Source organism: Arachis hypogaea, chromosome 8 (assembly GCF_003086295.3).
Source record: "Arachis hypogaea cultivar Tifrunner chromosome 8, arahy.Tifrunner.gnm2.J5K5, whole genome shotgun sequence".
Taxonomy (NCBI): domain Eukaryota; kingdom Viridiplantae; phylum Streptophyta; class Magnoliopsida; order Fabales; family Fabaceae; genus Arachis; species Arachis hypogaea.
The window spans coordinates 33,078,195-33,102,484 of NC_092043.1; the positions used below are offsets into that span (position 1 = coordinate 33,078,195).

At 35.8% G+C, this 24,290-nt stretch overlaps 2 protein-coding genes across 2 annotated transcripts; both read left to right on the plus strand.

The window, feature by feature from the left end:
- The first annotated feature begins 7,833 nt into the window (after positions 1 to 7,833).
- On the plus strand, positions 7,834 to 21,051 carry LOC140174710 (uncharacterized). Its single transcript, XM_072200211.1, has 7 exons — positions 7,834 to 8,000; positions 15,007 to 16,265; positions 16,418 to 16,473; positions 16,555 to 16,690; positions 16,784 to 17,450; positions 19,548 to 19,680; positions 20,998 to 21,051. The coding sequence occupies exons 1-7, from the start codon at positions 7,834 to 7,836 to the stop codon at positions 21,049 to 21,051; spliced, it is 2,472 nt and encodes an 823-aa protein (XP_072056312.1).
- Positions 20,700 to 24,227, plus strand: LOC112707083 (probable galacturonosyltransferase 10). The gene is made up of 2 exons (XM_025758645.3): positions 20,700 to 21,288; positions 22,377 to 24,227. Exons 1-2 carry the CDS (start codon positions 21,139 to 21,141, stop codon positions 23,826 to 23,828), a joined length of 1,602 nt encoding a protein of 533 aa, XP_025614430.1. The 5' UTR covers positions 20,700 to 21,138; the 3' UTR covers positions 23,829 to 24,227.
- Positions 24,228 to 24,290: the final 63 nt, after the last annotated feature.

Here is a 24,290-nt window from a genome sequence, read left to right on the forward strand (position 1 = left end):
TCAAGAGTTCCTAAGTTACCTTCCCAAGCCAAGAACATAAATTTCTACTCTAAAATCCAACCAAGCATTTCATCAAACACTTGGAAGGCATAAAAGGAAAGCATAGTAAAATTGCAAGAAAAGTAAATCTACACTACTCAATTGCAAGGAATTAAACAACAACTAATCAAATGAACACATTTATTATGAATTACCTTTTATTGAATTGGAAGAAAGTAGAAGGAACAATACTAGATCTACAACAAAGCATAAGAACAACATAGAAGAAAAGTGCAACAAAAGAATGGAAGAAAGATGAATGTAACTACAAGGATTTGAGAGATAGAAGTGGAAGAAAGTAAAGATTAAAACCTAGATCTAAAAACTAATCCTAATCCTAGTTCTAGAGAGAAGTGAGAGCTTCTCTCTCTAGAAACTACTTCTAAACTAAACTATGACTAAATGGTTGTGTAATGATTGGAATCCCCCTTGCTCTTCAATCCTTGGCTTTAAATAGCAGTTTAGGCGCCAAAGTTGGTTGAGATTGGGCCCCACAACCCTTCAGAATTCGTTGGCCACGTTTTCATTAAAAATTATAAAACGGCACCGACGCGTACGCGCACAGCACGCGTACGCGTCCATGGGGTGATTCGCAGGTGCGCGCAAGCGCCAGGTGCGCGCGCGCGTCCATGGGCGAGTTCAACTTCTTTGACTTTTCATGATTTCTCCACTTTGCATGCTTTCTCTTCACTCCTTTGATCCATTCCTAGCCTTTTCAATCTGAAATCACTAACAAATATATCAAGGCATCTAGTGGAATTAAGGAGAATTAGATTTAGCTATTTTAAGTCCTAAAAAGCATGTTTTCACTCTTAAGCACAATTAAGGGAGAAGTTATAAAACCATGCTATTTCATTGGATAAATGTGGGTAAAAGGTTATAAAATCCCCTAAATCAAGTACAAGATAAACCCTCAAAATGGGGTTTGTCAACCTCCCCACACTTAAACCAAGCATGTCCTCATGCTTAAGCCAAGAGAAAGCAAAGGGCATGGCATTTATTTAGTGGAAACTAACTAAATGCAATCTACTTATATGCAACTATCTAAATGAATGCAATTGCTTGGTCAAAATAAATCAATTCCCAAGAAGCATATATAAGCACAAGGGCAAAAGGTATTAACAACCATGCCAAACCACAATTGAATTGAGCTATTAAATATTTTTACAAACTTGCATGAAAGGAGATGATCATTGGTGGAAACATGTAATTGAGCATCAAACCCTCACCGGATGTATTTGCACTCTATTCACTCAAGTGTTTAGGGTTGATTCACTCAATTCTCTCCTAATCATGCTTTCTAAGATTTGTTTTTCTTCTAACAATCGACATATATTTCATGCATGCATACAAATATCATGAGGTCTTTTCTTTAGGTTGTAATGGGGCTAGGGTCAAGGTAGGATGCATATTTAGTTAAGTGAGCTTGGAATTTGAATCTTTGATAAGCTTAAACTTCCCACCTAGCCTATGACATCCTATACAAATTCAAAGCTATCCTAACTACCCATTTCTCACTTTTTCACATACTCATGCATTTTCTTTTCATTTCACAACACTCATGCATTGATTTTATTGAGCTACACTTTGCTTTGGGGCATTTTGTCCCCTTTTTATTTCTTTCTTTTTTCTTCTTTTTCTTTCTTTTTCTATTTTTTTCTTTTTCTTTTTCATATTATTTTTATTTTCTTTTTCTTTTGTTTTTCTCATTTTTTTTTCTATGTACAAGAACCTCAATGCATAAGGTTTTACATTTGATCAATACATGAGTATGTACCCAATTCCCAATATTTCCAATAATAATACAAAACTACCCTTTTATTCACCCAATGTCCCAAGGTTCCCACACTTGAATGGTGCTCACACACACTAGCCTAAGCTAATCAAAGATCCAAATAAGGACATTTATTGTTTTCCGCTTTAAGGCTTGTAATGTGCTAAATTAAGAACAAGTGGGTTAAGCGTAGGCTCAAATTGGCTAACAAAGGAATATAAAAGGTTGGCTATTTGGGTAAGTGAGCTAAATGAAATGATGACCTCAATCATATAAATGCATGAATACACAAAATAATGGACATAAAGGATCAAACAAATCAAAGATTGCATTCATAGAAAGAGAATAATGCACACAAGAAAGGAAAATAAGTGGTTATAGGATGTAACCACACCAATAGGCTCAAAACTCACTTGCTTGTGTTCTTAGCTCAAAAACCACGTTCCACAATATATATAATTCAAGCAAGTTCTATGAAAAGTTTTTACTCAAATCAATTGATGTGCCCTATAGATAGAATTCTTGAAAAATTTCATTATTTTGACTAAGCTTATTGTGTATATGTATGCAAAAAAATAAGAAAATGCAAGTAAAAATCCTAAAATCCTAGAATGGAATGCAAAAGTGTTGGAATTAGAAACTTGTCACCCAAAATCGCCGACCGGTCGGACGACCTCCCCACACTTAAAAGTTTGCACCGTCCTCGGTGCACTCAAAGATGAGCAAGGGGGTACGGCGACTCTCCGAGTTGCTGTGTGTTCTTAGTCTTGCTTCCATGTTTGCTTGTGGTGCATTGTTCATGAAAAACAAAAATATAACACCATAAGATGAGAAGATATAAAATCAAGGAAGCATACTTTGTTGGAATGAGGTAAATCACTAGAATTGAGTGAGTGAATTAGTGTGACATTAATGACAAATAAGTGTGTGAATTCTAAATTGCGCGGTTTAGAACACACATTAGCATAAAAGTTGTATCACAAAAGAAGCATGCACTTTACTCATTCTAGTATGCTTGAGATGCTTTAAGTAAACTTGTAAAGTAAAACAAGCATTAAAGAAGCATGAAAGCATTCAAGTCAAACATATGGATGGATATAATCATGAAATACAATGCATTAAGGTAAATGCTCAACATCATCCATCAAGAAGTTGCCTAATCACAAAATAAGGCTCAAATCACATGGTGGCCAAATCATGTAATTCAAGAAGAGTTACAAGTTCGAAGGCAATTCTCATCACTTGGTATTTTCCAAAAGATAAGCATGAAAAACTCAAGACCAAGGAGTAATATATAACCTCAATCATAGGATCCAACAGAGATTATCTAAAAACATTAATGCTAAATTAGCATTTAGGCAATAAGGGAGAAGCAATGCATAGTAAACAAAGTCAATAATCCAACACCATTATTGAAATGACACTTAGAAAAAAAAACGAAAACATGCTATAGAAACAAATGAAAATGGAAAGAGTAGAAGTATGCGAATGCAGTGAGCAAAAGAAAATGGAAGATGAGAAAAAAAACTCTTTTTTTTTTTTTTTTACCGACGCGTGCGCGTCATGCACGTTTACGCGTCGATGGGTATATTGGTCAAGGGACGCGTACGCGCCAGGTGCGCGCACGCGTGCGTCGAGTTAGGCCAGAGGCATAGTGTTGGCCCAAGTCTGGCACAACTCTCGGGTAAAAGTACCGGGGGTGCAGATTGTGCAATCGACGCACGCGCGCACAGTGCGCGTGCGCGTGCATTGCGAATTTAAGATGATGTGCGCGTACGCGCCAGGTGCGCGCACGCGTGCATAGACTTGTGCCTCAGGCCCAATGTTCGCACAGTCCAGGCCTAACTCTCGGGTTTTTTGGCTGGGGTTGAATTTTTTTTGCATCCACGCGTACGCGTACAGTGCGCGTCCGCGTGGATGGTTGAAAATGCTCAGGTGCGCGTCCGCGTCATGTGCGCGAACGCGTGGATGGTGTTCTGTTTTTCAAAAAATAATTTTCTAAGTTCTTACACCAATCCAAGCCTTTCAATCCTCCAAACAGCTACCAAAACGCCCTAGAACCTTATTCAACATACTATACTACTAACTAAACTTGATAAAACAATAAAAACAAGAAATTAAACTAATTCTACCAATATGTACAAAGAAAGAAAATGAAAAGATGTTACCATGGTGGGGTGTCTCCCACCTAGCACTTTTGTTTATTGTCCTTAAGTTGGACTTATGGGGAGCTTTTCTCAAGGTGGCTTGTGCTTGTATTCATCTTGGAACTTCCACCAATGCTTGGACTTCCAATAAGCTCCATCATTCAAGATTAATATCTCCAAGCTTTGATGGAGTTCTTCACAAACCATGGGCTCCCAATGTTGATCCTCATGTGTTCCCGGATCCCATATTTTGTCTTCACACCCATCTCCAAGTTGATTATCATTAATCCATGTGGGTGGTGAGCAAGGTGAATTCTCAACAAATTGACCAAACATCCTTCTAGACCCATGTACTCTAGTTATACACCAACCTTTGCTATCAAGCTTTGGACATGTGACCATAGTGAACCTAGAATGATGCTTCCAACCACTAACCATCTCCTTTTTACTCTTAAAGCCACAAATATATCTAAGTTGACCATCCGTTTCAAGCAACCCATATTCAAGGGGAATAATAAAGCTTGAGTATAAGGAATCTACCCACTTGAATGAGAGAGTGGATGGTGGTGGCTTGGGGAGAGGTATTTCCAATGTGCTTGCAAGCTCTACTCCCTTGTTTGCTTCCTTGTCAATCTCCACCTCTTCATAAACTTCTTCATTCTCAATCCTTTGTTCATCAACTTCATCTAACTCTTCTCCATCACTCAAGTCATAAATGGGAGGACGAGAGAAATCTACCTCCACATCACTTTTAAATTCATTGGGAGAAGGTTCTTCAAATTCAAAGGATTCTTCACCAAGAAGATTGGATGCATGATCTTCATCACCAAGGGAACTCAATTCTTGCTTCATTCTCTCCAAGTCTTCATATAGAATATGCCTTGGAGGTTGCGCACATTCCTCCTCAACATCAAATTTACTCTTCTTGGAGGGATTTTCTTTGATTTTAGCTTCCCATGGAGGTTCCGCATCTCCTAAGTCTTCAACCACTTCTTCCTTTTCTTCAATAATCATAGGCTTCTCCAATTGTTCTAACACAAAGTAGCCTTCCTCCTTCTCCACCGGAGTCTCCAATCTCTCCTTCATGCTATGCTCTTCCTTGGATCCTTCATATGTAGCTATAGGAGTTCCTTGAATATTCAAGCATTGGGAGGCTAAATGATTTACTACCTTGGTCATGGTAGCTACAAATTGTTGCACATCCCTTTTCATTTCATCTTGCCCTTGAAGAAGAACATCAAGGGTTTCATCCATTAGAGATTGGGGTGGATAAGAGGGTTCATTGTCTTGGAGAAAGGGTTCATTATAGGAAGGTGGTTCTTCTTGGTAAGGTGGTGGTGTGTATTGAGGTGGTTCTTGGGAGTAATCTTGGAATTGTGGTTCCATGTATGGCTCATATGGTTCAAAAGTTGGTTGGTGTGATGGATATGGATTAGGGTCATATGAAGGTGATTGGTAAGAAGGGGCTTGTGAGTATGGTTGGGAATTATGTTGGGGGTATGGATCATAGGCATATGGTGGTGGTTCTTGAAAGTCACAAGTAGATTCACCATAGCCATTGGATTGGTATGCATCATAGAATGGTTCTTCTTCATAGTGCATTGGTGGAGGAGGTTGTTGCCATGAGGATTGATCATATGCATATGGCTCCTCCCACCTTTGATTGTTCCATTCTTGATACACATTCTCATTGAAGTTCTCATCACCTACAACATAATTGTAACTACACTCATAGCCAAAGTGAGAATTCATGATAGTAAGAGAGGGCAAAAACAAAAAAAAATAGTAACAAATAAAGAGAACAAACTAAAAACTAACAAAGAAGCAAAAAGCAAACATATTCACAATATTCACATATATACAATAACCAATAACATAACACCATTGCAATCCCCGGCAACGGCGCCATTTGACGATTAGATTTTTGACGGTTTAGAATTTCTCAAATAAAATCTCGTTGTAAAGTATAGTTTCTAAACCAACAATAATCCTCTCATGCAAAAATTTGTTTGTCACTAAAACAAACCCCTAAATTTATAAACCGAAGTATTGAAACCTCGGGTCGTTCTCCCTAGGAATTACAATAGAGTGTCTTGTTATTGGTTGTGAGTTATTTTTGGGGTTTTGATAAGAGGCATGAAAGATAAATGACAAGAAAGTAAACTAAGGCCTAAAAAGGTCTTGGCAAGGGTTGATGGTCAAGGATCTCTATCCTAATCACTAACCACAACATGAGAATTGGCAAGGATTAATCTCATTAAATCATCCTCTAACTAGTAGTAAAGGAAAGTCAAATGAGCTATATCAATCCTAGTCCATAAGTCCTAACTCTCCACTAATTCAATTAGTGAGAACTAGAGTCAATGGCTCCCAATCATCAATCACTTGGACATTAGTAACTCAAGAGTTCCTAAGTTACCTTCCCAAGCCAAGAACATAAATTTCTACTCTAAAATCCAACCAAGCATTTCATCAAACACTTGGAAGGCATAAAAGGAAAGCATAGTAAAATTGCAAGAAAAGTAAATCTACACTACTCAATTGCAAGGAATTAAACAACAACTAATCAAATGAACACATTTATTATGAATTACCTTTTATTGAATTGGAAGAAAGTAGAAGGAACAATACTAGATCTACAACAAAGCATAAGAACAACATAGAAGAAAAGTGCAACAAAAGAATGGAAGAAAGATGAATGTAACTACAAGGATTTGAGAGATAGAAGTGGAAGAAAGTAAAGATTAAAACCTAGATCTAAAAACTAATCCTAATCCTAGTTCTAGAGAGAAGTGAGAGCTTCTCTCTCTAGAAACTACTTCTAAACTAAACTATGACTAAATGGTTGTGTAATGATTGGAATCCCCCTTGCTCTTCAATCCTTGGCTTTAAATAGCAGTTTAGGCGCCAAAGTTGGTTGAGATTGGGCCCCACAACCCTTCAGAATTCGTTGGCCACGTTTTCATTAAAAATTATAAAACGGCACCGACGCGTACGCGCACAGCACGCGTACGCGTCCATGGGGTGATTCGCAGGTGCGCGCAAGCGCCAGGTGCGCGCGCGCGTCCATGGGCGAGTTCAACTTCTTTGACTTTTCATGATTTCTCCACTTTGCATGCTTTCTCTTCACTCCTTTGATCCATTCCTAGCCTTTTCAATCTGAAATCACTAACAAATATATCAAGGCATCTAGTGGAATTAAGGAGAATTAGATTTAGCTATTTTAAGTCCTAAAAAGCATGTTTTCACTCTTAAGCACAATTAAGGGAGAAGTTATAAAACCATGTTATTTCATTGGATAAATGTGGGTAAAAGGTTATAAAATCCCCTAAATCAAGTACAAGATAAACCCTCAAAATGGGGTTTGTCAATATGCAACATGGACAGTGGGGGAGGGACGTCGGTGAGGAATTTCTGCATTCTGGACGGGAGCCACGAACGCGTTAAAAGGACGGACTGCGAGCCCCACCAATCTCCGGAAATGGAATGCCTTGACCAACACCGAAATTTCGTATTTCATCCACGTTATTCGAACTAGATGAGTTGCCCCCCACATCTTGGAGATTCACACAAAGTTCCATAGAATATATGCTTCCAATGCTACGATGATACGAAAACATCATCGATACGTGCTGGTCAGATTTAATATGCATTTTCTGATATGCAAACGAAATTGCTACTGCAACTGGCATTCTGTAAATCAGCGTACTGATCTCCTTTTTTCCAACCAACCCAGTGTTCATCTGAATCAGATTTTTTAGTTGTTGCAGAGTTGATTGTGGGGGAATCATTATCCAAAGTGGGTCATCACACATTAATGTCACTCCTTCAATTGTATGTGAAATTTTTCCGTTGGGATATATGACCACATAAATGTGTTCAGATGTCATTACCACACCAAAAATTGGTGAAAATAACTTCTACAAAAATGGAATTTTCGGAGAGGAAGGGAGGGTAGAAGAAGTGAGAATTGGAATTGTGGCATCAGTTCTGCAGGAGATGGGTTTTTATAGCCTTGTCATTGTTCCAATTCGTGTGTGGTACACACTTATTTGTCACATTTTGTATGCGGTACAATAGACATGGAGTGCCCATATTTGTCACCTCCGCCGTGCCCCCATTTTGTGCCTGGCGTCCCTAACTTCGTCGTTCCATTTTGCTACTGCCACGCAGGAAATGGGTTCTTCATTTCGTACCTGCTGAACCTGATATGGTTCTCCCATTTTGTAGGCACCTCGCCTGAAATGGTGTTAAAATCTATTTCGTAGTTGCCATGCAAGAAATGGAACTGCGCATTTTGAGAATAGTTTCCACCTATGCGCATTTTGGGAATAAATGTATTTAACATGCGTATATAGGTAAAAAAGCCGAGTTTTAGTGGAGGAGCATCTAACTTTCTCCTTTTAGAGGGATAGAAAGGGGATAAGTAGTGGCTTTGGCCTCCAACATTTTTAAAAAATTATACTTATGTATGAAATATGTACTTAAAGAAATAAAAAATATTATGTGATTTAGTGACTTTATTTATATGTAAATTTTTTTATTACGTGATGAGTTTATATCTCAATTGTTTCATTTTGTATTAATTTTTACTTAGAACTTATTTGGATGAACTGCTTAAAAAATATCTTTTTTTGAGTTATCTTTTTTTTTTTAAAAAATATTTTAGAAAGTAAAAGTAATTTAATGTTTGGATATCTCATGCCAAAAAAATTATTTTTATTTATCAATTATATTTGGGTACAACAATATAAAAATATTTTTGATTTATTTATTACGTCAAAAATACTTTTTTAAAAAAGACCTAAATTGTTACTTCTCCAAAAAGATTTTTTTTTAATTTATTTTTCTAGTACTTTTACTTGAATAATACTACATATTTAAATGTTTTTGTTAACTAAGTCCAACCAAGTTGATCTAACATCAACAAAAATTAGTTATGGGTAGCATTACTTCAAGTCTTATTGTTTAGCTTGGTTGAATTTGATTCATAAAAAAACTTGGATGTGTAGTATTATTCCTTTTACTTTTATTACTAAAAATTTGTCAAACACACAAAAAAATTAAAAAAAGATATTTTTTAATTTCTATCAACTTATGACTTATTTGGGTGAACTTTTAAGAAAAATTTTCATTTTTGAGTTATATTTTTTTTAAAGACCTTATCGAAAAATAAAAATAATTTTAATTTTAGACATCTCTTACAAAAGTATTTTTTATTTGTCAGTTATATTTAGGTAAAATAATATAAAAATATTTATTTATTTATTTATTGCGTAAAAATATCTTTTTTAAGAAAAAATATTTTTTAAAAAAAATATCAATTGTAACTTTTCAGAAAGATTTTTTTTATTTTTCTAATACTTTTATTTTACTACTAAAAATTTACTAAATACGTTAAAAAATAAAAAATGATATTTTTCATTAATTTTTTTTTCTATCATTTTATTGACACTCAAACAAGCACTTAATAATACCCAAATAAGTACTTAACTAATTTAATATGGTACACTAAATTTTTTTTATTTTTTAAATTAATTTTTATATACTCATTTCTATATTCATTTTTAAAAAATTGCTTTTTTAATAATATTAAAATATTAACATATTTAATATTATATTATTATACATAATATTTATAATGACTTAAATAGTTATATTTTAGTAATCAATTATATTTTTTAAATATTTTTTTTAAAATACATATTATATCTAAATTATTGGTATGTAATGAAAATTATTATAAAAAAAGAATGATTAAAATGTTCTTTTGAAATTTAACTCTCTACATTAAAATTTTTAGATTGTCTTATTTTTGTTTAATTTTTTATAGTATCTCTCTGTCTGATAGATCAAAAGTTAATCTATTGCAAATCAGATACTGCATGTATAAAATAATATTTGAATCTCGACACTTATTTAAGCATACTAGTGAACTGAGAAACTGGTCGAATTTTATTTTTAGATTTGTCCTTATTGTTCTCCAAATTGAATCAGTTATGCATAATGGTAACCTGTTGCGTCGAGTTGTTATTCCTATTTCTTATTCTTTTACACAATAATCTAATTTAATTTTTGTCGAAAATATTATTTTTATAACTATTCTTGATCCAAATAATCCTAATAGTAGAGGAAAAAGGGGGGAGGGAGGAGGGAGGAGGGACACCGCAGCCAGGCTGAGGCGGCGGCAGCGTCCCTCTACTACGCCTCTTTCTTTCTTTCCTTTCACTTCCTCCCAGTATCTCACCCTCACCGGCTACTTTTCTCTCTCTTTTCGCCAGTCATAATCCTCTCTCTATCTTTCTCTCTTCATCACCTACCTTCTCTCCTTCCTTTGCATCCTTTCTCCTTTGTTTTTACTTTCTGTTTGTTTGTGTGGTTTCTGTCTCAAGAGATCTAGATCTGTGATCCAAATCTAGATTATTACTTTCTGTTTGTTTGTGTGATTTCTGTCTCAAGAGATCTATATCTGAGATCCAGATCTAGATTAAATAACTCCTTTGTGGTATTTTTCTCCCTTTTTGTGGTGTTTCTGGTCTCTCTATGGGTGTGTTACTGATGTGTTCGCAGGCTCGGGATGAAGATACAACGAAGGCTTTTCATTTATGGAAATGTTTATATTTTCAAAAAGCTTTTGGACCAATTATGAAAAGAAGAGAAGATAGGTTTCTATGGTGCAATACTTACTGTGAAGATTTAGAAACAAAAGAGATCGTAATGAGTCTTTGTCTTTGTTTTGTTTGTACAAGATTCTTTGTAATCGAACTTTGCGTCTCCTCTCAGACAATAGTTTAACATAGAATTTATTTACTTTCTTGTTTAGTTTTAAATCTGATATATTTTTTGTAATATATAAGTGCTGTTTGGCTATTTTTTTAATTAAAAGTTTGCTTCTATCAAAAAAAAATCCTAATAGTATTTTTTTTTTAAGGAAAAATGCGCTTACTCAAAAATAAACGAAAGTGCCTATATATGCATCATGGACTCATCCTCATCCATCCTTAAACTAAACCCTGTCGTTTATAATATTATTGGATTGATGATTGATTATACAAAATTATACATAAAATGAGCTTTAATCTGTTGATTCCTTCCTGTTGAATTTAATATAACATTTTGATAATATAGCTCAGCTCTTCTAAGAAGGCACTATTATTTACTCGCTTATGTTAATATTCTTTGGGTATACATTTGCATAAGAAGGCACCGTATATTGTTTTCTAATATCATAATAATACTTCACTTTAGCAAAATATATAAAAAGAAAAAATTTAGATCACTAATATATAATCAGAAATTTTATTTTTGTTCTCCCATTTTTTATAAGGAAAGGAGATAGCATATTTAGTTAAGACCCCGTTAGAGAGTTAATAAAGTATTTATACAATGTGTACAATAGGTTATTTATTTGGTTCAATATGAATTAAAAATAAAAATTATCCACAAAATAATAAATTTAAAATCTCCCATTTAGTTATTTTACATCAAATTTTAAAATTTAAATTCTCTCACTTCAAATTTCAAATTTTTAAAAAATTCAATTAGTTATTTCAGAAAAATAACTCAATATCTTCTTTTTTTTAACTGTCGGCCACTTCACCTTCATCAATAATCATCTTATTTCACCGTTGCTATTTGGCTTGCCACACGCCACTCACCCTTTAACAAACCACACCACAAAATCAGTACAAGACAAAAAGAAAAAATCACCCAAAACCAACCTACAATTCAGCAGCACAATTCCACCCTTATCAGAAACTGCACCACCATAATTCTAAAAACATCTTTTTTGTCTTGCTGTACGAAAAAGATGTTGCCAATCATAGAATTACCCAAGTTTTACCATTCAATAATGAGCTGTAGTTTCAGCCCTATTGTATATATATAGCTACCATTCTCATTTGTAATACAAGAAGAATATAACATTCTTTTCACTCATTGGTCATTGTCTTTTGCTCTCTCTATTTTTCTGCATTTTTAGTGTTCTGTCTTTGACTTTTAATAAAAATAACCATCCACTTAAAGATAAAAATAATCATCCACATACCTAATGAATTGAACATCTAACATATTTTAATTATATATAACTAAACCAAATTCAATCAAAATAATCATCTACATAAAAATAAAATAACCATCTACATACCTACTAAAATGACCATCCTAAATTGACCATTAAAATAGAAGAAGAAGATGAATAAACAGAAGAAACTATTATTGTGGTGAAACATAATTCTAAAGGACTAGTCATGACAAAAATGGTACTGTTGTGAAGCATAGTGCTCAAATCATGAAAGAAGCTAACCATGCTTGAATTCGAAGAAGAAGAAGAACATGATGGTATCATCGGTGAGAAGAAGTTTGAAGGAATGGGAGAAACGAAGCCGGTTCGGAAGAGAGGCACGAAAACAGCGGCAGCAACGTTAGGCTAAGAGCAAGGCGAATCGGGCTGACCGGCGGAGGTGAGGACGGTGTCGGTGGGAGGATGTGGCGGCCTCGATATGGCCGACGAGAAATTCAGTGAAGCGAGGTGAGAACCGGAAAAGATGACAGTGAATTTTAAACGTGTATTGAAGGTTACAATAAGATTAGAAATAACCGTACGTAGTGTGAATGAATTTAAATACTAATCTTAATTTTAAAATTTTAAAATTTAAAATTAAATAATTAATTAATGATCTTATTTTTAATATTAATTTTAATTTTTTTTATTTATTATACACGTTTTACACCATTAATATTGGTTTTTCCAATACTTTCTCTTTAGTTAATTAATAATTAGTATAGTATTCACAAATAGTTAGTTATACATAACGTGACCCGTATAAAAATAGTTGCATCTTTTATTTTATTTTTGATCTTCCAATAATGTGAATGGGTTAGAACATATTTGTCCAAATAAATAGGAAAATTAAATGTTTACACCTTGAGTGTTAAGTTGAACTTATAATAAATTGCCTAATTAACGTATTCCCTTCGCACATTATATTGCTTTTACATAATACCAATCGAACATGCCTATCAATCAATCTACATACTTTATTGTTAGCTAGATCTAACACGTACCTCTTAATATTGTTAAGTAAAAATTGATAAAATAATATAATATTGTAAGATGAAATAAAGAAATTAGAGTAATGCACTACTTAGTGTGTCTTTAGAAGTCCTAAAATCCAACTAAATTCTATAATTTACTAACTAAATACTAAATAAGACGGTCAAAAAACCTGGTCCAATCCACGATTTAGTAGGGGAGGTAGACAACCATGAAACCCTAAGCAAAGCTACGATTTAGTAGTAGAAGTGGGTTTTATAAAACGGATACATTTAGTTTGTATTTTTATTTTTAATATTTTATATTTTTTAAATTTGAAAAAAAAAGAAAAGACAGGAGATAAAAATAAAAAATAAAATTTTACTATTTTTATTAATTTTTTTATAACATTCAAAAAAACAAAAAAATATTGAATATAAACAAAAAATAAAAACACAAACTAAACACATCCTAAACACGTGTCGTGATTTACCGGTGGAATGAAAAATTAATATACCCAAGTGATTACCACGATTTAGGTTGAGTTATACAATGATGAAATTATCTTGGTATGTTACGGTTTAGTATTTTGTTTGACAAAGAAAGAAAACAACCACATCCACAAAGAAAAAGAGAAAGAAAGGAGGGAAATAGAGAAAAAAATTACATAATGAATTATGTGAATTAGTTGTATTGGTTAAATGATATTACTCATGTGGCTGGATAAATGACAGGTTAATCAAGTAATTTTTATTTTTATCATTTTTGTTAGATTATAATATGTGAATAATGACTTATACTTAAAGGATATTATATTAGATATCTATTAAAATTTTAAAATATATATGGTTGATTGAGATTATATCTTAGCTTTGTAATAAGGTTGTATATTTTTTTTAATAAAATATTTGAATAAAATGTTTAAATATTTTTCTAAATGTGAATATTAATTTTTTATATAGCTGATTTGTTGTATTACTAGAATGAGAAATCAGTAGAAAATTTCTTTATATAGTTGCATCATTTTTTACCTTCCATTGACTGGATTATACTATGTCGCCAGATTTTACGAGTATTGGTTCAAGTCAATGGGCTCTTATGGCTACATTAAACAGTGGCATCTAGAAATCATAATTTTCACATGTCGTTTAACAAATGTACAGTCACTAATTTGGTATTCATAAAAATAGCTAAGTTGGAAGTCACTTCCTTTTAGATTGATGCTTGGCAGAGCCAACAAAGATTTAGTTTCAGAAGCTATTTAACGAGCTTTCTCTTGATAGGTATATCAACAAGGACACTAATACCTTATTTCTGAATTTAAGAAAAATTTAAAGAAGCTCCTACCATATGCAAATAAAATCATACAGATATTATGAAAATTTATATCCGAGCATATATTATGATATTTTTGTCGATACAATTTTTTTAAGGTGTATGTTATAATGCCTATATACACTTGCCTAACTTATTAAAAAGAGATAAAAATTAATATTTAAATTAAAAAATATAAAAATAAACAATTTTTTAATATTTAAAACTTACTACAAAAAGTAATTTCGACAATTTCAACACCAAAATTAAAGGCATAGATGAATTAGCCTTTTTTTAAATTTTCTGTAGAATGAGGATTAGAAGCAGATCCTCCAAGACTGACTGCCATATCTTTAAATTTGGCATACAATTTCATTATACAAATTTTAAAAAAATTATCACGATAATAAAATAATATTCGCATTTTATTTTGATTCAAAATAATCAAACTTTACAAAATTAATCATAAAAAGTTCAAGAACTAAATATCTTGACGTATACTCCGTACTCTGTACAATTTTGAAAATCGAAGATGAGCGGTGGAGTGAGCGGGGAAGAGACTTTGAGGGTGAAATACGGTGAGGCAGCCGATAATGTCGGCGGAAGAGATAAGGGGGAGAGCGGGGGAGGGATTGCATCAGGAGAAAAGGAGGGTCATAATTCGGGAGGGTTTCTAAGCCTTTGAAGGTTTCTTTCAGGGACAAAGTTGTGGGTTCCAAGATTGCTAAAGCTTTTTCACTTGTTGAAACTTTATCGGGAGATAACATTGCGATAGTTTCTGGGAAGCAAGGAGATCTCTTACCACCGAGTGTCACATTTACCCAAGAAGCTAAGAATTGCTTGGCAGAACCTTATAAGGATGCTATAGTGATTAAGGGGCTAGGTAAACATTATAGCTACACTGCATTGTCTCATAAACTCCGAACGGTATGGAGGATTAAGGGAGGTTTTGATTTATTGGACGTGGGATTTGACTACTTTCTTGTGAAGTTTGATGTGGCTGAGGAGCGAGAAAAGGTTCTCTTAGGAGGTCCATGGATGATTGAGGGAAATTATGTGGCTGTGAAGCCTTGGGACCAAGAGTTTAGATCAAGTGAAAACTGTTTTGGAGCAACTTTAGTGTGGATTAGAATTTCTGGATTACCAATTTGGTGCTACCAAGAAGATGCAATGCTCCGTGTTGCGGCTGCAGTTGGCATTCCCGTTAAGGTTGATTTGGCAACAAAATTAGCTGAAAGAGGACGATATGCTCGAGCCTGTGTTCAGATAGATTTAGGATTGCCAGTGACTAAGAAGATTCTTGTTGAAGGTGTTGAATATGAGGTTGAATATGAAAGTCTTCACCTTATTTGTGGCTCCTGTCTCAAGTTTGGTCATGATATGAAGGTGTGCAAGACTGACAGCAATGCAGGAGGAGGAACTAATGCCAAGGTGATCAGCGATGTAGCAAAACAGCCAGAAAGCTCAAATTCAAAAAATCCAGTGCATGTGGAAAAGGCAAGTTTTCATTTTGGCAAGAATCTTGGAGATGAGACTGTAAATGTTACTGTCCCGGATTTGGTGGAGAGTGATTTGCATGCTGTTCATGTAGACCATGCACAACATGAGGATTTGGAAGGTTGGACTCAAGTGATTAGGAAAGGAAAGTATAAAATGGGTCAAAAGCCTTCTCCTAGTACCCATCAGGTCCAACCAAAAGCAAAGAAGACTCCTAACAAGGCTACCAGTACTTGGACAAGGCCTAACCACCAACGTACAACACATGCTACTGGATCCAAAGTAAAATTAAGCAGGGGCATCAATATTGGAAAATCGGTTAGTGTGGCTTCTTCGGGGACTCGGCACAATGTTCATTATCAGCAGCAATGTGAGACAACAAATGGCACTGTGCGAAAGCGTCCTCGCCCAAACTCTTTGCAGAATTCACCAGTAGATAAGGATGGAGCATCGACGGCAGGTATGGTGCAAGTTTCGACGGAGAAAATTGGGCTGCCACTTGAGAGTCCATTAAAGGCAGGATTGTCGAAGACAGGGACAACATGTTGAGTCTCAGGTTTGTTATTGGAGCTCCCTTTTTGCTGTTTTTTATGGATAGTTTCAATATCATAGCCTGGAATGTGAGGGGTGCGTCTAACAAGATGGCCCGTGTGCATTGCAAAAATTTGGTGAGAATATATAAACCATCTTTCTTCTTTCTCTTTGAGACTCATACCATGTTTAATAATTTAAAAAATTTTTGGGATAAGTTGGGTTTTCATTGTGTTGGTATTGAGGAAGCAGTAGGACACAGGGGTGGCATTTGGTTTCTATCTTCTATTGCTAATGCTTCTTGTGTGGTTATTGATCAAATTGACCAATGTATCACAGTGAAAGTGAGTGTGGGTAACTTAGTTTGGCTTTGTAGTGCAGTATATGGGAGTCCTCAATTCGAAAAAAGATGTATGCTTTGGGATCATTTGCGTTCTATTAATTCAGGCCATAATAGACCATGGATGGCCATTGGTGATTTTAATGAGATTGTGGCACCAGATGAGAGTACAGGTGCTTATTTTTCTTCTCACAGAGCTAGTCTATTAGCTACTACTCTAGATGACTGTGAGCTCTTTGATCTTAAAGTGACTGGTAGGAGATATACTTGGTATAGAGCAGTTCAGGCTAGCAGGGACTTGGCTAAAAGGTTGGATAGAGCTCTAGTTAATGAGGCGTGGATGTCAATGTTTCCTGAGGGTTATTCTGAAATTCTTAGCAGGCTTCATTCTGATCATTGTCCTATTTTAGTTCGTTGTCATGGTAGCCCCAGAGTGAAAGGTTCTCGTCCTTTTAGGTTCCAAGCTGCGTGGGCAACACATCCTTCTTATAAACATGTTATTAGTAAGGCTTGGAATCAAGAGTTTGGAGGCGTTACTGAAAGGCTTAAGATGGTTCAACAGGCTTCTTTGGACTTCAACTCAAAGATTTTTGGAAATATTTTTGTGCGAAAAAATAAGCTGGAATATCAGATTGATCAGATTCAACGGCGTTTGGAGGTTACCGATGTGTTATCTCTGAGAATTAAAGAAGCTGAACTGAGGGAAGATTATAATAGGCTTTTATTACAAGAGGAACTTTTTTGGTACCAGAAATCTAGAGAGCAGTGGGTCAAGTATGGGGATAGAAACACTAAATTCTTTCATCTTCAGACTTTGGTGCGTAGAAACCATAATAGAGTACATGGATTATATGTTAGAGATGGGTCTTGGTCTACTGATCCAGATATTCTCCAGGAAGAAGCCCTCTCTTTTTACAAGAATCTCTTTGGTACAACGGAAGAGGTTGAGGTTGAGGTTGATTGTTTAGGGGATGTTCCGATGCCCACTCTAAGCACTGAGGCTTGTGCTAGGTTAATTGACCCTGTCTCTTTTGCGGAAGTCAAGTCAGCAGTATTCAGTATGAGCCCTTTTAAGGCTCCTGGTCCAGATGGCTTTCAAGCTTATTTTTTTAAAGAATATTGGGAGATAGTAGGCACTGAGATTTGGAATATTGTCCGGAGCGCTTTTTTGGTAGAGTTCTTAAATCCTAACATCATGGAAACTCTGATTGTGCTTATTCCTAAAATTGATAATCCTACCTTTATGAAGGATTTCAGGCCTATTAGCTTGTGTATTGTTGTTTATAAAATTATCACCAAAGTATTGACTAACCGACTTCGGCCTTTTCTTCCAGATATTGTTAGTCCTTTACAAGAAGGTTTTATTCCGGGTCGTGGTGCTCCTGATAATATTATTGTGGCCCAAGAAATTTTGAATTTCATGAAGCACACAAAATCCAAGAAAGGTACTCTTGCTTTTAAAATTGATCTTGAAAAAGCTTATGATAGGGTGGATTGGAGGTTTTTGGAGAGTACTCTCATTGCTTTTGGTTTTCCTATCATCACTGTTAATTTGATTATGACTTGTGTCCGTGCATCCTCTCTTTCTATTATGTGGAATGGGAATAGATTGGATAGTTTTGCTCCTAGAAGGGGGCTTAGACAGGGCGATCCAATGTCTCCTTACTTATTTGTGCTTTGTATGGAAAGACTTGCCTGCTATATATCTCATAAGGTGGTCGAGGGTGTGTGGAAACCAGTTTCTGTCACTAGGGGTGGCCCAAAATTTTCTCATTTGATGTTTGCAGATGATCTCTTACTCTTCTGCCAGGCTACAAAAAGTCAGGTCCAAATGGTCATGCATTCTCTTAATATTTTTTGCAAGGCATCTGGCATGAAAGTGAATCTTGAAAATGTGACTGCTCGTAGAAGAGATATTTTTACTAGTGTTTCTTCAATACGTTTTGCTTTGGACTTAGGAAGATATCTTGGAGTTAACCTTAATCATTCCCGTACCAGTAGGGCTTCTTTTCATTCGGTGATTGAAAAGGTGAGGGGAATATTAGCTAATTGGAAAGGAAGGCTTCTAAATAAAGCAGGGAGACTTTGCCTGATCAATTCTGTTGCAGCATCCATTCCTGTCTATCATATGCAGGTATCCTTTTTTCCAAATTGGGTTTGCAATAAATTATCTTCTATGATGAGACAGTTCCTTTGGAAGGGTCAAGTTGATGGTAGAGGTCTTTCTCTTGTTCATTGGAGGACCGTGATCACTCCAAAAAAATTTGGTGGCCTGGGTGTTAGAGACCCTGTGTGTGTTAATATATCTTTACTTGGTAAATTGGTGTGGCAACTTTTTCATTGTCAGGACAAGCCTTGGGTTGCTCTATTGAGGGCGAAGTATCTGAGGAATGAGGGAGTTTTAGATGGCCCTGTCCCTTGCAATGCTTCTCATGTTTGGAAGAGTATCTCAAAGGCTTTTGGTGCTCTTAAGGATGCCTTCTCTTGGTGCGTTGGGTCACTTGATCAATCTTTTTGGTTTGACAATTGGAGTATTGAGGGCCCAATTGCTCAAGATGTCCCTTTTGTACATATATCTGACTCTGATTTAACTATTAGAGACGTTTGGAAAGATGGTCAATGGAATCTCCATGATATTTTCTCTATCATTCCAGAAGATGTCAAACAGCGTTTGAATGCTTATAATCCGGATTTGAATGCTGGAGAGAGTTCGGGTTGGTCGTGGGGTGTGGCATCTTCTAGACTCTACTCACCTAGGAGTGGGTACAGTTGGCTAGCCAAAAGAAAGTTTGACTGGAATGAGCATGATAATTGGTTGTGGGTATGGCGTCTGCATATTCCTGAGAAGTATAAGTTCGTGATTTGGCTCAGTCTCCATAATGCTATTCCTACAGCAGAGTTTCGTTTGGGTCGTGGTTTAGCTTTATCTAGCACCTGTCATCGGTGTCAGAATGGTTCTGAATCCATTCTTCATTGTCTTCGGGAGTGCCCTAGTGCCAAGGAGGTCTGGACCCTTTTAGGCTTGTATTCAGATAACTCGAATTTACATGATTGGCTCTACAGAGGTGCAAGGAGTGGAGATGCTTTTCTTTTCTTTTCGACTATCTGGTGGATTTGGAGAAGCAGAAATCATGACTTATTTAATATAGATGATTCATGGAGTGCTAGTAAAGTGGTGAGTTTGATTCGTAGTTCAGTAAGGGAGTTTCACACTATTTTTGCTATGCATCAATCTCTGTCTCCTCCTTCACTTTGTTTGCATTGGGTTCCACCTCCAGTTCATTCTGTTAAATTGAATTGTGATGCTAGTTGGTTTGCTCCTTCTGGCTATGCTGGTTTTGGTTGTATTATTCGCAATACTGATGGATGTTGGTTGAAAGGTTGCACTGGAAAAGTCGAAGTGTGCAGTGTTCTTTTTGCTGAATTGTATGCAATTTGGAGAGGTTTACTTCTTGCTTGGGAGAGTGGATTTCGTGAGGTTATTTGTGAAACAGACTGTTTAGAAGCTCTTTTCTTGGTAAACCAAAGAATACTTAGTAAGGATATTCCGGAATGGGATTTGGCAAAGCATATTCAGGAGGTTATGAATTGGAATTGGAGAGTCTCTATTCTTTTAATTCAGAGGACTGCAAATAGTGTTACAGATTGTATGGCTAAAGCAGCTGCTTCTGTCGCGGACATTCACTCGAATTGGAGCCAACCATGGAGTGAGCTTCAACATCTAATAGATTTAGATATGACCCTAGCCAATTAATTTGGTTTTGTCTCTTTTTTCTCTTTTCTATTTAGTCACCAAAAAAAAAATCATTGTTCTATTGCGATTAGAATCCTTTACAATAACCAAGTCACTTATTTTTTTTATACACAATTTTTTATAAAATGATATTTTGCAATTCTGTATCTAATGTGGCACTAAACCCTAATTTATATAAATTAGCCAATGTGAAATATTTTGTGGTAGCGTTATGCATATGTAAATAAGCAAGCAAGTATAAAATCATTATAACTATAGCGATAGTTGACATGACCGACATTATTAAAAATGAAAAATAAAAAGAAGAAAATAGGTACGGTTGAGATGGCATGATCATGGCCGTTTGTCAACGTCAGTGAAAAGAGAAGAAGCACCTTCGTTACTTCATCAGCGCAAGATAATAACCACTTCCACAAACTCAATATCAAAATCTCAATCACAACCTCCCAACTGTTTATCTTCGCTGTCTCTCTGACAATTAGTGATCTCGAAGCTCTTCTTAACCACGCATGCCCACAGCTGCAAACCCAATTAATTCTCCCAAGTCTGAATCTTTTCACCTCACAGATCCAAAACTGGAAGCTCCAGCTGCTGCCTGCAGATCTTGCTAACACTTCGTGATCTGCAACATTCTGTCTCTGTGCTTCTGCTCTCTCTCCCCCAACTGAAAACTATTTTCCCGGAAAAGGAAAGACATTTTCCGGGAAAATGAGGCGAAGAGGTGCGGATTTTCGGAGGCCGGTGAGGAGGAGGATTCCTGATGCGTTGTGGTGGGCATTGTGCTGTGGAGTGGTTATCCTCTTTGTCTATATTCTCAGCAAAGGGAACCAGATTGAGTCAAGACCAGCTTTGGCACAGGTAATAATTATTAGCATTTTAAGATTTGTGCCGTTTTTTTTTTATGGAAATTGCGAGGGGAAATTAGCAAAATGGATGATTTATTTTATTATGAATGTTATCCCTTTTTCTTTTGTTGCATTGATTGTTTAGGAGGAGTGGGATTAAGGGTTCTTAGTCAGAGTAAATAAAAAGATGCAGGGTTTAAAGAAGTAATTCCTGTGTTTTGGTTTCTAATTTTGTGTTTCTTTTTAGATGCGTTTCTTTTTCCCAATAAAATAAAATAAAATAAAATAAAATCGTCAAAAAAAGTTTACAGTTGCATGCATGGAAACATTGGAATGGTGGTTGTTAACCAACTCAGGGCATGGTGCAAGAGTTAGGAACTGTTACTATTGGTGAGATGAGACGTGCACTGCATATTTTATTTTCTATATTTCTCTTCTTTTAGGATGTTTTTTACGTGAGGTAAAATTTTGTTGGATGAAATCCGTGTGTTACAGTGGCCGGCCGGGGGTGTTGAATTGAATACTAGATTGAATAATTTTCCTGTCAATACTAATACATACTTTTTTCAACATATGTCTGCAGTTGGATGGTTAATATAGTTTGGAGTAGTATCATTATGCTAGATCATATGAGTGGTGTATGTATGCTTGCATCTTGTCGGTAAACCTTGTTTAGCAATAGGGAGAATAGTGATTTTTTCAGTTATTACTCTCATTGTTCCTAGCCTATAACTATAGCAAGAAGAAGAGTCTTACCCTACTAGTTAGGGTTGGCTACATGAATCAAATGAAGTTATTGCACCTTGTCAAAGTTTTCTTGGGTTTCCCTCTGCTCCTAGCCAATAACTATAAATATTATAATATTGTTTCTAAATTTGGGACCTACAAGCAATGTCAAGCTTGGCCAGAAAGGATACCGTGGTCATGCAAAAATGTACTTGATTAGATTGTTAGCCTGATTTCTTATTACAAAGTTAAGGGTTTGTGTGTGTGTGTGTGTTTTTTTTGTTTTTTTCTTGTTGGGGGGGGGGGGGGGGGGGTGGGGTGTGGGGGGTGGATCGTTGTTGTTTGTCTAATAACATTTTATACCTGACTGCACAGAGAACTTACAAGCATGATAAGATTATGGAAGGCCTTAATATTACTGATGAGATGTTAAGTCCTAACTCGGTGAGCAGACAACTTAATGATCAGATATCCCTAGCAAAAGCTTTTGTCGTGATTGCAAAAGAAAGTAACAATTTACAATTTGCTTGGGAATTAAGTGCCCAGATCCGCAATTCACAAATTCTCCTCTCGAACGCTGCCACTAGGCGAGTTCCTCTATCAACTAGAGAATCTGAAAGTGCTATCCGTGATATGGCATTACTGTTATACCAGGCTCAGCAGCTCCATTATGACAGTGCAACCATGATCATGCGATTCAAAGCAAAAATTCAAGCGCTTGAAGAACAGATGAATTCTGTGACTGAAAAGAGTTCAAAATATGGACAAATAGCTGCTGAAGAGGTCCCGAAAAGCCTATACTGTCTTGGTGTTCGGTTGACAACTGAATGGTTCAAAAACCTTAATCTGCAAAATAAATTGAGGGACAAAAGACAAGTCGAGATGAAACTTGAGGATAACAATCTTTTTCATTTTTGTGTCTTTTCTGACAATATTCTCGCAACTTCAGTTGTTGTCAATTCAACATCGATAAGCTCTAAGAATCCTGATATGATTGTTTTCCACCTTGTAACTGATGAAATAAATTTTGCGGCAATGAAGGCATGGTTTGCCATGAATGATTTCCGTGGGGTGACTGTGGAAGTTCAAAAGTTTGAAGACTTCATTTGGTTAAATGCTTCATATGTTCCTGTGCTTAAGCAACTTCAAGACACAGAAACACAGAGCTATTACTTTTCTGGCAACAGTGGCGATGGCAGGACACCGATCAAGTTCCGTAACCCTAAATATCTATCCATGCTTAACCATCTGAGGTTTTATATACCTGAGGTATTTCCTGCACTAAAGAAGGTGGTGTTCTTGGATGATGATGTTGTAGTTCAAAAGGATCTTTCTGGTCTTTTCTCCCTTGACTTGAAGGGCAACGTCAATGGGGCTGTGGAAACATGCATGGAGACATTTCATAGATATCACAAATATCTAAACTACTCCCATCCTCTGATTCATACACATTTTGATCCTGATGCTTGTGGATGGGCATTCGGGATGAATGTATTTGATTTGGTTGAATGGAGGAAAAAGAATGTTACCGGCATCTACCATTATTGGCAGGAAAAGAATGTCGACCGGACATTGTGGAAACTTGGAACCTTGCCCCCTGGACTGTTGACTTTCTATGGATTAACGGAACCCTTGGATCCATCATGGCATGTATTGGGTTTTGGCTACACAACCGTTGATCCTCAGTTGATAGAGAGAGGCGCTGTACTTCATTTCAATGGGAACTCCAAACCATGGTTGAAGATCGGCATTGAGAAGTACAAGCCCCTTTGGGAAAAATTTGTTGACTACTCTCATCCTTTGTTGCAACAATGCAATTTCCATTGATTTCAGTAGGAGCTCCCAACCATGGATGGTGGAAGATTCAGATTAAAGAGTAGCAGGATCAACACATTGACTATTTTCATCCTCTATTGCAGCAGTGAAAGTTGCATTGATTTGTGAGGAACTGGAAAGGTTTGATGACCCTTACACGAACAAGCACAGATTGAGGTTTTAATTTTGTAGTTAGAAATGCTTGTACAATTTTAGGTCAGGCATGCCTAGTGGCTGCAACTTGGGGGGTCTACATTGATTATGAGTCTTCCGTTGTAGCATATAGATGTTCATTTGATACAAGTATTAGGCAATATCAATCAATTCAGAGCTTTTTCTTGTATTTTTCTAGTAAAAGATTGATGTTAACCGCTAGTTATACGTAGTATCCATTGCCATTCATTGTTGCTAGTCTTATTGCTCTATTCTTTACCCCAAAATGTGCCAGGAATTTCCTTGCTTACCTATTTACTT

Excerpts from the sequence above, each read along its gene's own strand:
- LOC140174710 (XM_072200211.1), top strand. The coding sequence starts at position 7,834 with ATGTGTTCAGATGTCATTACCACACCAAAAATTGGTGAAAATAACTTC. Across the intron at positions 16,691-16,783 it reads CACAGTGAAAGTGAGTGTGG|GCCATAATAGACCATGGATG; the intron begins GTAACTTAGTTT and ends CTATTAATTCAG. Across the intron at positions 19,681-20,997 it reads AGTGCCCTAGTGCCAAGGAG|ATCCAAAACTGGAAGCTCCA; the intron begins GTCTGGACCCTT and ends TTCACCTCACAG.
- LOC112707083 (XM_025758645.3), top strand. The coding sequence starts at position 21,139 with ATGAGGCGAAGAGGTGCGGATTTTCGGAGGCCGGTGAGGAGGAGGATT. Across the intron at positions 21,289-22,376 it reads CAAGACCAGCTTTGGCACAG|AGAACTTACAAGCATGATAA; the intron begins GTAATAATTATT and ends CTGACTGCACAG.